At 46.6% G+C, this 14,179-nt stretch overlaps 1 protein-coding gene across 2 annotated transcripts in view; it reads right to left on the minus strand.

Annotated features, from left to right (window-relative positions):
- GOLIM4 (golgi integral membrane protein 4) overlaps window positions 1-13,437 on the minus strand; it is a 52,706-nt gene extending 39,269 nt beyond the window's left edge. Inside the window, exon 1 of one of the 2 annotated variants that reach the window (XM_014602806.3) lies at window positions 12,901-13,437. In XM_014602806.3, the coding sequence (XP_014458292.2) occupies window positions 12,901-13,087 (187 nt within the window). In that variant the 5' untranslated portion in view covers window positions 13,088-13,437. The remainder of the gene's footprint in view (window positions 1-12,900) is intronic. The other variant, XM_006261710.4, reaches the window with a different exon arrangement.
- Window positions 13,438-14,179: the final 742 nt, after the last annotated feature.

Here is a 14,179-nt window from a genome sequence, read left to right on the forward strand (position 1 = left end):
ATGCTTCAGCCGACTGCCTGTTGGAAGGCAGGTGCTCAGTGCAGTCTGAAAATTAGGAAATTGGGAAGTGTCCCAATTTTGTACTCAAAGACTACTGACCACTTCTGAAAGTCCTAGCCGCAGATTCTGCAGGTCTCCTATGAAAAAGGAAAAAAAACAGCTGATGCTTTTCTGTAGCTGACATAATCACCGTCGCTGGTTCCAGGGAAATATTCAAAGTCGAGGTTAATCTCCTAACTAGAATGGACAGAATATACATTGGAAGTAAGACCGAGCAAGGTGCCAAGAACTACTGTCCTGGCACTGCCAACTCGGGAATGCTGGCAAAAAATGTCATGGCTGCAAACATGTAGATACCACAGACTGTCAACTGCACAGTGTTACGTCAGGGACAGATCCCCAGGTCTGGCTATGAACACAAGCCTCTACTCAGGAAGCTGAAGAACTAAGACAAAGGAAACACTGTAGTGCAGCAACACAGGGTAAACATTCCTGTATCTGGCTGGAAGGACATTTCTCTATCTATTCATCCCAGTGCACAGACCATTTTACACTTTCAGGTTTTTTGCTTTATTTCTTTTTTAAATTTGTAACTCTAGACACATTTAAGCAGTCACTTCACTGATCAAATACAAAAGTTACCACATAACAGTCACAGGCAGTTGGGGCAAGTTGCTGGTTGTACAATTTGTAAATGTTGAGAAATGGCTTTTGCACCCAACTGAATCATTTCAAGAATCAGAGTCCCATGGATATTTCACAGCGAATGTGGCTGGTATTTTAAATTGGTTACAGTTTACACACAAGCCCAGGAATCCTGTATTTTGGGGGAAAGAGAAGCACCTTGCACTGCTTTTAAGTAACCTCTGCAAATAATCGTAGGGACTGGTATCCAGGATTTCAAATGTGGTGCCACAGAAGCATCACTAAAGCCAGAAGTCTGTCAGGGTAGAAAAATGCAGCAGTCCCAGTCATTACTCCTGGGATGCAATGAATGGAGAGCTGTTCTTCCTGGCAGGGCAGAAGTGGCAGTCAGAACAGACTTAGGAGAGCCTCAGTGCACCAGCTTCTAACCTCGTCTGTTTTGGCTCCTCTTCCATTGCAGGGGAATTCGCGGAGGCTGGTTCTACTTCTGGGACCACTCACCATCCAAAGGCCATCCAGAAAGAGGGGTATGCCCTCCCACACCTGTTCCCTAAAGTGGTTGCTGCTGCTGTTACCACCACTACAGTCCTTAAAACGGTGAGATCACACCCTTCCTTTTTTGAGGGTTGTTTTCATTGCAAACAAAGCTAAACTATGGCAGCTTTATTTATGTGTGTAGTGTAATATAAATAGCTTTTAATGTATTTGATTGAAAGTAATGTTTCAAAGGGCTTGCTCCCTTTCATAATGAGGAAACACCAAAAGGCAAAACAGAGATTTTGAAGGACAGAAGGTGCTTTTTCTTGGAATTGGTTTATTCTAAATCCCTGTTGCTTACACTAACGCCGAGGAAGGGGTGTGAAATGCTGAGGTGCGCAGCAGGTCAGAACAGCTCCTCTTCTGCAATTCCAGAGTCCCCACTTTGTAACAACTTTTCCTTTTGCTTTCACGAGTGTGTTTAAAATGTTTTATAAATTAGGTGTTTATGATGTCAAAGAGTGTATTTATGATATTTTTGTGGTGCGAGGCTGCCTGGGTGTTTCTTAAATTGTTCTGAAAAATGACTTGGATGCTTGACAGCTTGGTTCGTTTTCTTTTCTTTACATCCTCTTGCCAATCGTGGATCAAGAGAATACGTGCAGCATGTAGCACGTTCATATTGTGTGCAAGAATGATTTCTTTCACAGGTCTCTTCTGAACGGCTGAGTTACAGCCACACAGATCTCTGGTCTGGTCTTGTGCTAGTAAGTGGGAGAGGGCAGGAGTAGGCAGTAATAAAAGTCACCTCAAACGCTGGTCAGAGGGTATGACACAAGACAGTTTTCTTGGGTAACCAAAGTGCAGCCACTTCTGCAACTGCACACTCATGGTCCATACACCACCTCAAAATTGCTATTTTAAATAAAGTGACTATTTGTAAGGACTGACTAGATCAGTGATTCTCAACTAGGGTGATGGGACCCTAGGGTGCCTTGAGGTCTTTATAAGGGTGCTTGGGGTGCCACACAATGTTGCACTATTATTAGGTATGGCAACCACGATTCAAAGGGATTTCAAATAGGAATCCATAGTGTTTTAAAAACATTCTACCCTGGTGTGATCTTTCTGAGTTCTTTGCAATAGAAAAACTGCTCAATTATTTTTCTGTAATCAAAAAGTAAAAACTAAAGCTGGCATTTTCTGAGGGGATGCCTTGAATCTAAAAAGTAATTAGTTCAGTGGTTCTCAAAACAGAGCCAGCCCCACGTCTCGTCATACAGCATTATCAGCAGGGATCCTGGTTTTCTCCGATTAAAAACAAAAACAAAAACAAAAAAACAAAAAAAATCCCCAATTTTGAGATTTGAAAAAGTAACCCAAATTCCACACATACATGTCTGTGTCTGTGGATTTTGGGTTACTTTTTTATCTGAGAAAATGAGGTTCCCTGATTATCAGTTATAAGAAACAAGCAACTATTTTCTGAGCTTCCTCCCATACTCCCTCACCCCATAAGGACATTCTAACAAATTCAGACCCCACTCATACACAAAAGAATGACATATGAAAATCACATGCCATTGGCCCAATTCTGCTTAAAAGTTATGATAATTGTTTTTAAAAAAAGACTGCAATAAGCAGGAGTTTGCATGTGGGGCTTTTCTTCAGTCTTTCCAAACTCAAACATCATGATAAAAAAAAAAAAATTTTAAAGCTACAGTTATTAGCATGCAAAGCTGTTAAACCACTTCCCCAAACAGTTACGCTCCGAGGAACTTAGTGAGCTCCAACGCTGCACTTAATAGGAGAGTAAGATCAAGAGCAAAAAGTTTCCATCCTTTTTTTTAGCGTCACTCCTTAAAAACACAACAGATTTAAACCAAGAGGTTTAATTCTGTCGAGATTTGTCTTATACTTCAGTGGGACCAGAATTTTGGCTTATCTTGCTTCTACAATCACAAAAGCTACACACACAATATCCATCCTTAGTTAGAAGTAGTATATACACATGACTATATTTAGTTGCTATGATTACCAAGAAATCATAACTTGGCTCCTTAATTTTAACAGAACAGATTTAATTACTTTTGCCATGCAATATTCCCATTTTACAAGCAAACAACACAAAATATACCCTGTTCCTAAATTTCAGGGACTGTATCCACTGCTGAGTAACAGATGCTACAATATGTACTTAACTTATAATACAAGGGTGGAGATATTGTTCATGACGATTCCCAACCTCCAGCCAAGGACAAGCACCGTATATCCTGCCCAAATACCACGTCTGGCCAGGGAAGCCAGCCAGACAAATGAGACAATGTATTTGGAACATCATTTTCCTAAAGAGTTTAGTTATGCTTGCATAGTAGCTAAGTGCAGATATTCAAAAAGCCTGAGCCTGAATTGATTCAATCTTTGCAGGTTAGTCTAACCCGAGTAGATTGAACCAATTTACAAGCGAATAAATGTTCACTTTTGATTCTGGAAATGCAGGCAGTGCCTGCCGTGGCTCAGGCTAGCAGCTGGGGGAGGGTGGGGGGCGCTAGACTGAGCCCTCGCTTCCCTTCCGCAGTGGCCAAGCCGGGGGGAGGAGCATAGTCAGACCCCAGCCCAGCATGGCCCCCCTAAAGCAAAGGGGGCAGGGGAGGGGTTTTATTCCCCTCCCACCTCCCCTCTGCCCTCGGGAATAAACCCTCTCCCTGCCCCCATTGCTATGCTAACCAGCATCTGGCATGCCTCCACCCCTGCCACTGGAGCAGCGAGGGGCGGGGGCCCTGACATGGGCTCCTGCGCCCTGGCCAGGCAGACCCCGGCTGGGGTCCATGATGATGGGACAGGGAAAGGAGGAGGGAATTAAATCTCCCCTCCCTCCCTCCTACCCCCATTCGCTTCAGGCTGCTGATGGGGCTGGCCATGGCCCCCTCCCCCTCACCAAGCTGGGGGGGGGGAGGGGGAGGCCAGACAGGGGCTGCTCTGACCTGGCCAGGCAGACTCCAGCTGGGGTCCTCAGTGGAGAGAGGGGAGGGAGGGGAGAATAAACCCCCTCCCTGCTCCCTTTGCCTCAGGGACCCATGCCGGGCCTGCATCTGGCCGTACCCCCGCCCCTGCTCTGGCTAGGGAGCAGAGGGGCAGGGCCAGCCCTGCTCTCCGACACAGAGAGCACAGCCCAATGCAGGGCTGCAAAGCATGCTGGGATGCTGGGGGACTGATTCAACTTGAACCAGGAAGGGGTCTGGGACAGCAGTTGCATAAACCAGTTTGACCCAGATCTGATACTACGTTCCACCAGGTTTATCTCAAACCCATTTCGGACATTTTGAAACCAGTTTACGTGCACCGAACTTGTGTTCCGTTACAGATTTAAACCAGCTTCTGATCACTTAAACCCGTTTAGGTATATCGTCTGTGCCTAGCCAATAAGAGTAGCTCTATACATTCAGAGGAGTCATCCCTCAGATAAACTGTACCTCTTCCATGACATTAAAACAGTTTGAAACAAACTACTTTAGAGCTAGTTTCCGCAAGCTCTCAGCATTTTCCAATAAAGTGTGTCCGCGCAGGAGCAGAGACACTGTCATCCCAAGATCCGAGCCGAACCAGAAGACCTGTGCGTAACAACACATCTTCGCAAAGACAACCTGGTGTAGTTGAAGTCAAGCAGTAGGTTACAGGGCTTCAGGATCACAGTTTCAGGGTCTGGGCAGCTAAAGCACCCTATAGACCTCACTGGAGATGGAGAATAGCCCAGCAGAGCCTGCGATCAATTTGGAGACCAGCAACAGCTTAAGATCTATTCATTCCCTCACCAGTAAGAGGGCACGGGGGAGTAGCCAGACATGCCAAGTTGGGCTTTACCTCATCTGTTATGGAAATGAGGCAGTGTGCCTCTTCCCTCCACAGCCATTACAGAAAAGTTGCTGTGGTAGTTCACCAGGGATACATTTTCCTCCCTCTCAGCAAACGTCAGCAAAAGGGGGAAAGATTTTCAAACCAGAGACAGAAAACCCCAAATGTATCTTGAAGTGGGGAAAAGTCAGCAAAAAAAGTAGAAGCAAGATGCCTAGATTGAGGGAGGAAGGGCTCCCAACTTCCATCCACTTCTACTACTAGTCTCCGAAAGGCAGAACAGTCACTCTCATGCCCCAACGTACATGCCCCCCTTAACAGGCTGCTGCCTTGCCTGCACAAACATAGAGAGCTGTTCCAATGAACAAGGCCAAAGGGCACAATGGAGCGCTGGAGCATTTACTCATTTTAACTGACTGGCTTTCTTGCGTATGTACTGGCCTCTGGCTGCTTTACTATCCCATCCAGGAAGAGCACAGACCATCTGCAGAAGCTTCCTCAGCCTGCTGAAAGGTGTTTGTGCCCCAAAGCTTGCTAAGAAGAATCTTTCCACCTATTTGAGTTGGTCTAATAAAAGATACCGGATTTACCCAAAGAACCTCGTCTGTCTATGAGCATTTACTGGAAGTATAGCTTGTAGCCGTGTTGGTCTAAGGACATAAGCAGACAAGGTTCTTTCTGTAAATCCGGTATCTTTTATTAAACCAACTCAAATAGTTGGAAAAATTCTTCTTAGCAAGCTTTCAGGCACAAACACCCTTCGGCAGGCTGAGGAAGTGTCTGCAGAGGTCTGTGCTCTTACTGGATGGGATGAATAGCGAAGAAGCCAGAGGCTGGTCTGCATGCAAGACAGGCAGTCAGTGAAGATGTAAATTGAGGAGTCACAGATTTCATAGACATTAGGGCTGGAAGGGACCTTGGAAGATCACCGAGTCCAGCCCCCTGCCCGAGGGGCAGGAAGTCAGCTGGGGTCATAGGATCCCAGCAAGATAAGCATCCAATTTTTTCTTGAAGGTACTTTTTATCTAGGTTCTTGAACCACCTCCAATGGCAGGCTATTCCCGACCTTAGGGGCTCAGACAGTAAAGAAATTCTTCCCTATGTCCAGCTAGAAACGGTCTTGAAGTAGTTTGTGACCGTTCGACCTAGTTGTCATACCTTGGGGCGCTCTGGTGAACAAGTGTTCCCCCAGATCCTGGTGGTCACCCCTGATAAACTTATAGGGGGCCATCAGATCACCCCTGAGCCTGTGCTTTTCCAGGCTAAAGAGCCCCATAGCTCTCAGCCTGTCGTCGTAAGGTCCGTTTTCCTGACCTCTGATCATGTGCGTGGCTCTCCTCTGCACTCTCTCAAGCTTCTCCACATCCTTCTTGAATTGTGGAGCCGAAAACTGGATGCAGTACTCTAGCTGTGGCCTCACCAAGGCCAAGTACAAGGCGAGACTGATGTCCCGGGATTTGCTTGAGAAGCAAATGGATGCAAGCCAGCGTTTTGGTCGCTTGACTAGCTGCAGCATCGCATTGAAGGCTCATGTTCATCTTGTGGTTAATGATGACCCCCAAGTCAGTGGGTAAAAGACAGGTTTGGGAGGGAGGGGGTAGGAAATGAATGTAGCTGGTAAATAGTGGAGAGGTACCAGGGGAGTCAGATATTAGGCAGGTTATAATAATGTCTTTACTGGAAGGAGGAATTTGGCAAAAGTTTGGGTCTCTTTGAAGCCTGTGTCCCATCTGGGACCCTCAGATAAAAGTACAGTCAGGAAATGTTAACAGCTAAGCTCAAGAAGGAAACTCAGTAACAGCATCACCAATTTCACTTTCAGGAAAGCAAGAGCCTCAAGCAGTCAGGGCCGCTTACTAAGTTTTATTGTGGGTTGATAAGAAAGGATGTTAACTATCTAATACGGTCCACAATTTGTTTGTTCTCTCTGCTCTAAGCACCCCCAAAGATAGCAAGACAATCAAAGTTAATTAAATCTATACAACCAAAGCTTTATTATAGCTGGCTTCCTGATTAACAAAATCGCCTCTAGCTCCAAAAGACCAGGCACTATCTAGAATAACAACAATACTATTCCTTTGCTGGAGTTTTAAATCTTAAAAAGATAGGCCACCTTATCTGGCCTAACAATCACTGCTGTACTGACTGAGGAATGCTATACTTTATGCAGCAAAGAGAGCAGCATATGCATCCAAAAGCACTAGAAACAACTATATGCTTTAAGCTGCTCATCTGAGGCAGTTCTTCAGTGCCGGCTCCAGGTTGCCAGGCTCCTTTGTGTATGGAGGAGGTAGAAATTTAAAAATAAATGGTCAGGACACTCTAGAATAGTGGCTCTTGTGCATACATAACCAAAGAAAAGCTTACTTATATTCAAACTCCTCTGTGTAAACAGACCTTCACACAGAAGGGCCAATAATGGTATGGGACCAAACTCTATCTCCCCACGCTTTTTATCTGCTAAAGGTGTTTTCATTGGGGGGAAGGAGGTTGAGGGAAGGGAACTGAACATTGCTTGTCCAAGAACTGATAAGGCTACTGAACTTTCACTTATCTACTAAGAGTGAACGAACTGTGCAAAGTCCAATTGCAGAGGTAGACAGTTAGCTTACCAGGAAATCCACAACGTAACGTTCTTGAACAGTGATTCTCAACCTGATGATGTAGCACCCTGGGGTGCACCGAGATCCTTTCAAGGGTACCACAAAATGCTAGCACTGTTCTGTGTGCAAACATGATTCACAAGATCAATCCAGCGATTTTAAATAGGAATCCATAGTATGAGAAACATGCTGGCCTCTTGTGGTCTTTCTGAGTTCTTTGTAACAGAAGTATTGCCCTATTATTTTCTGTAGTCAAAAAAATAAGCTAAAACTAAGAGCTAGCATTTTCCACGAGGTGCTTTGAGTCTAAAAACATTGAGAAGCACTGTTTTCGAAGCATGCATGCACGTACCTCCCTTCCAGCCTTCGTATTCCCACAAGAACCCCAGTCCTGCGGCAACTGCCTGTCTCTAGTGTCACTCTTCCTGTTAGGGTTAAGTTCCTGAACGTTCCCGTGGTTGGCAAAACTCTGGTTGGCAAGACAACAGGCTTATGGGAAAAATGGCAGGTGGTGGGCTGATGTGCAGCCACAGAAAACCGTGGTTACTCAAAACTGTACATCATGGTAGTCAAAATGGTATATAGAATATTAAGCGTGGCTACTCAAAACCAAGGTTGGCAAAACCGTGGTTGGCGAGGGAAACCTGGACTATAGTCAGAGTTGGAAAAAGAGAAAAACCTGAAGTCTTCAGATAATTAGGATTCTGGCCTAACATAAGGAGTAACAAGAATAGTCAAAGGTGCTAGATATAAGATACTATTAGGGAAAGAATTAAAATAGAATAGATTAGCAGTGTATGTTAAATTAGCTGATGTCTGAGGAAAGGGGAGATGGAATGCTTAAGTATGCAAAAGCATTTCTAGCTACATTTAGACTTGAAGAAATTAAGATACGATTGGCTTTGCACTAAGATATCAATGAAGCCCTATGCTTACCACTGAAATGTAGTCCAATCCAGCCAAGAGGAAAATAGTATCAAATTAAGTATTAAAAACTTAACAAAGCCCTTTCAAATGCTTTTTTATCATTAAGACAACTGAAATGAGATTATCTCCAAGTTTTGAACACATGGTTCTAAGTGAATATGATTTAAAAATATAGTCAGCTGACTGGGAAGATTAGCAGTAGATAAGGGCTTTTATAAAGTAACTACTAAAAACTGTGTACAGGGATCTATTAATATAATAGATTTTTAAGCCAGCTTGGAACAAATTTATAAGCAGGCACACCCGTCATCTCTATGCTTTGACTCTAGTATCATGTTATCATGGTTACAAAGGCAGCTCTACTGCCTCTAAAGTCCAACAGAAATATACTGCAAGGTAAAATCCAGAAGATGCAACTTAGACTTGTTCTCTTCATGGGTTCCCAATTCCCTGGTTTGCAAAAGTAATTTTCAGCTACAAAACCTATCCCAATGCAAGCAGAGACTATAGACTCGGAAGAGGAGCTCCCATCCCCTCCAAAATAGAGGATTCTGCTCACAATGGTAGAGTCAACTGTCCTACTAACTCTACCCCTTTCTCCTTGCCTTTCTCTTCTTGGGGAAAGAGTGGAAATTCTTCTGATTTAATTACATGAAAACTCAATGAAGAGAAGATGTCACAAACATCACATTAGGGGCTATACTGTAGATAAACTTATTTTTTGCCTCAGTGCCAGGAATTGAACTAGATCTGTTGAGGTCCTTACATTTCTATTAATTCAGCTGTAGCGTAGGCAAATGCTGTTTCACTCCAGGGAAGTTTACTCATGTGAATTGGGGTTGAATTTAGAAAAGTCAGAGACCTTAAAAAAAAAGATTTAAAAGGCTCAGACTTCCAAAAACTGCAACCTGTTGGCCAAAGAGAGGAAATGCTGCTTCTTTATGAGCTCAATCAGGAGAGAAGGAAGAGACATGCTGCTCTGAATTTTCTAGAGTTTTGGAGCACGGCTCCCACTGGTGCATGCACCCTAGGAGGGCATGGGGGGCATGTGCCCCTGGATCTGCACATGGGGCGAGCGCAGTTTGCCACTGTGGGCTGGGGCCAGGGCAGCACCAGATTCTTTCCAGCAGGGACAGGCTGCACTCAGGGTGGGCAGTGGCACTGCTGGGAGGGGCACACTACAGTGAATTTTGGGGTGGCTGCAGCCCTCTCCCCGTAGCTCCCCTCCCAGCGCTGCCACTGCTGCCCTGAGTGCAGCCCCAGTCCAGGCCCCTGCCAGGAAGAACTCAGTGCCACCCCGGCCCCACCCTGCAGCAGCAATGTGCCTTCACCCCGCAAATAGATCTGGGGGCACATGCCGCCCCATGCCCTCCTAGGGTGTGCATAGCAACAGGAGCCACCACCCCTCCCCTGCACACCCCCTGGACAAGCTGCTCACGGCTCCATCCCACGCTCTGTCTTGGCTGTGCAGCGCCTGCCCCAGCCCCACTCCTTCCTTCACCGTGGGGGCTTCAAAATGCACCCCTTAACCCTTTCCCTCCCCCATCGCCTCTTCCACCACACAGGCTTACCAGCTGGACGCTGTTCTCTGCGCTGCTGGGCTGCATATCAGCAATCAGATCATTATTGGTCAATATGGCTTGTTAAAAATCAGCCATTGGTATCAGCCCAAAAAATCTCTATCAGTGCACCCCTAACTATTACCCTCTCTAGTTCCCATTTAAAGTATTTGCGTACATTGCCCTAGCATGTTCCCATTTCCAAAATTACTGTTCTGCAAGTATCCATATTACAAGAGAACAACTGATTATATAAAATGAGACATGCACATAGTATGACCAACTAATTATAGATTTTTGTTAGAACAGCAACAAGAATAGACTCCCCAGTTCGCACAAGATTAAAGTAGTGAATTAAATGTTCAAAGCCAAAAATGTCTCCATAAATAGTCTGACTTTCTCTACATTGAGGTTTGCCTATGGCTACACAATCTGTTTCTTATTTTATTTCTAGATTTAAGCCATTAGTAGTCAAACAAAAATAATCTGGGTTCTTTACACTCAAAAGATATCCAAATCAAATGAAGCCCTGAAAGGTAAACATTTTAGAGTTTTGAGAGGGACACGGCCAATTTAAAACCCAGGTCACTTAAAAATAAGAGTTCAAAGTACAGTCAGATATTGCACCTGCCCGTATGTTCTCAGTCAATGCTTTTGTTTGTGTTGTTTTAGAAGCGTGTATCTCTTTACAAAAGTTAACTTTCCCTGCTGCTATGCAACACACACACACACACCCCCCCCCCCACGGGGAAGCTGAAGTTGTACAAAAGGCCTATTTGATCCACCTTGTATAGTCATCTATTTCTGTGCTAAGTTGTTATAAAATACTGCATGTAAAATAAAAATATCAAATATCAAATGCTAAATCAGAATTCTCCCCACACTTACGCCAAGGATAATGCTTTACCTTTAGTAAAGGTACTTTGCATTCGTGGAAATGACTATACAAGGTGCAAGGATGTTCAAATTCAGCATCAATGTGCCGTTAGGCGCACACAGGATGGAAAATGCATGGGAGATGTATTTAGCCAGGGAGGAGGCTAGAAAGAAGTACTATTTGAGGCTCTGAGCCTACCTCCCAGAAATTTCAGAAAGAAAAAGAAAAATCTATTCAAGAATGTCTTTTTTTTGTAAAACTGGTGTCTCTTCCTTTCTCCAGATGAAGGGATGTATATTTATCTTTAGTAAAAAGGTTTACCTGTAGGGTATCTTTGATAGAAAAATCTTTTACATATGCTTGATATGCCCAAGAGGCTCACTCTCTCCTTTTTAAGCATATATTATTAAAATAAGTTAACCTTGGGGAAAACATTATTAGTTGTTCAGCAATTAATTTAAAATGGTAAGAGGAAAATTATATGTAATGTAGCATGAGACATGTTTTTTCTGGTGTTTCTATTGATTGTTTCTCTCCTATTTTTTTAATGCATTTATTTTCATGGGAAAATAGTCACTAACCCATAAAGTTTACAACGTGAATAGTTTAATTATAACATAGCCTCAGTGTGCGGAGCCATTTTATCTCCTCTTCTCTATCTTGGTAAAGTTTCAATCTATAGGATGAATGCCACCAATAAAGTTACTCTGCTGTCCCCCAGGTCAGTGAAAGTAACAGAAAGTTGTTGAAGTTTAACTTGACCAAGGAACAAGATGTTCTGGTTTTCTCCATTTCCTCTTCAAATTCTCTTGGCAAATATGCAGACCAGCTACAGCAGCCCTTCAGCCATCAACCACATCTCTCCCCCTCATGCCTCCTCGGTCACTACAGCGATGCCACCGCCAAGGTGTTCCATAGCATTATTCTATCAGAACTGGAGATGCTGAAACTAAGTAACCATGGACTTGGAATTTGTTATTGCACAGATTTAGGAGGCGCCAATAAGAGTTTAAAAACCTTTAACCCAATCCTGCTGTCCACGTGTAAAAGGTTGCAAGATCAAATCAACAATATTCATCCTACTGCTGTTTGTACAGTTGGTGCAATGTGTAACGCTGGTGCAGCGTGTAAAGTTCCAGGACGGTTAAACGCATCACATGCTCAATATTCAATTGTGGCCACCTCAAACACTTTGAACAGAAACTATACATACTAAGGCCAAAGCTTTCAAAAGCAGTCACTGATTTGTGTGTGCCTGACTTCAAGCAGCTGGGACTTAAAAAGGAACTTAAAAAGTTTTGCGCTTTACACAGCACTGATGGTCCATATACAATTTGACATCTTTGCATGCAGAAGTCCTTGGGAACTGACAGCGATCAGTTTCCAAAGCAAAATAATCTCCATTTCGAGCATCCTAAAACTGGAAGTGTCTGGTGATGAGCAGCCACTTCTAGGCAACTGCTTTGAGCCAAAATAGTCAAAGCCAGTAACAGAGCCTGTTCTTCTCTGTTCTTAAACTAGCTCAGGAAAGAGGACTTGAACCGTTCCTCACCTGGCGAAGCAACAGACCCTAAACTTTCAAGCTGGTCCCATCCCTTCCCACAATGGGATGTCACAGGCAAAATGCAAAGCAGTGGCAAAAGCCAAAATGCAGCCACTGGCTTTTGCGGGGCCAGGAGAGTAAGAAAAAGGGGGATGCAGCGAGTTTGCCTTTTCAGCTGGCAGCTGCAAGGTGCCCTGTGATCCTTCAGCAATAAGAGGGCCCTGTGGAGGGGAGGGGAGGGGAGAGGATCCTGGCCACATTCAAGTCAGTGGACTTGAAGGGGAGCATCTCCCCTGCACGTGGCGGCAGGCCCGGGGGAAGGGCGGGCGGGCGGGCAGGGAGCGGTGCGGCAGCTGCGGGGCAGATGTGCGCGGGGGTGGGGAGAGACTCGTGGCGGGGGGCAGGGAGCCGCGTTACCTTGCAGCTGGGCTGAGAGCGACTCCTGGTGCTGCTGGTATTTGAGCGCCATCGCCTCGGCTCGGCGCAGCTGGCTCTGCAGCTCGTAGTACAGCATCGCCCCGTAGATGAAGCCAAACACCACGCTCAGCAGCAGCAGGCTCTGGAAAACCCGCTTCTGCTTTCGCGAGCACATCCCGTTGCCCATAGTCCCTCCGCGGGGCCCGCAGCCCGGCCCGGCTCAGCGGCGGGCAGCAGCTGCCGGAGGAGGCGGCAGCACGGGGCAGCGCTGCAGCCCGCGCGACCCGCCGCCGGGCGGCCCCGGCAACATGCTGCGCTGCGCCCCGGGGAGACGGCGCGTCCCGGGGCCGGGGCCGGGGCGGGGGCGGCGCCTGGCCGCGCTGCTCGGGAGCAGGCGGGGAAGGAGCCCCTGACAGCGAAACAAAGGAAACTTCCCCGCCGCCGCCGCCGCCCGCCCCACTGACGTGTCGGCTGTGCTCGGCTCAGCACGGCTCGGCTCGGCGCGGCGCTGTTGCGGGTCCCCGGAGGAAGTCCCGCTCCGGGCGCGGCCTCATTGGCCGCGCTCTGCCCTCCCTTCGGGGAGGCCGCGCCGGAGCGCATTGGGTGCCCGCCGCGTCCGTCCGGCCACGGGCGCCCCCGCCCCGCTCCGCCCCGGCCCGGCCCGGCCCCCCGAGCGCCGGCAAGGGCAGCCGGGCGGGCCCGGGGACAGCACTCGCGCTGGGTGTGCGCGCAGGTTGCGTGTGTGTCCACACTGATGCCAGGTGTGGGCACAGGTTGTGCGTGTATGTACACACAGATACCAGACGTGGCTGCAGGTTGGGTGTGTGTGCATGCGTGCCGACTCCAAGTGTGGGCACAGGTTGTGTGTGTGCAGATTCCAGGTGTGTACACACAGATGCCAGGTGTGGGCAGAAGTTGAGTGTGTGTGTGTGTGTTTATACGCTGACACCAGGTGTGGGCACAGGTTGTGTGTGTGTGTGCATGTCCACACTGATTCCAGGTGTAGGCACAGGTTGAGTGTGTATGTTTGTGTGTGTTCATGCAGACTGATTTCAGGTCTGGGCACAGATTGAGTGTGTGTATGTGTTTGTGCATGGCCACATCCATTCCAGGTGTGGGCACAAGTTGTGCAGGTGTGTACACACAGATTCCAGGTGTGGGCACAGGTTGACTCTGTGTGTGTGTGTGTGTGTGTGTGTGTGTGTGTACGTGCTGATTTCAGGTGTGGGCACAGGTTGACTCTGTGTGTGTGTGTGTGTGTGCGCATATCCACACCAGT

This window comes from Alligator mississippiensis, chromosome 7 (genome assembly GCF_030867095.1).
Source record: "Alligator mississippiensis isolate rAllMis1 chromosome 7, rAllMis1, whole genome shotgun sequence".
In the NCBI taxonomy this organism is placed as follows: domain Eukaryota; kingdom Metazoa; phylum Chordata; order Crocodylia; family Alligatoridae; genus Alligator; species Alligator mississippiensis.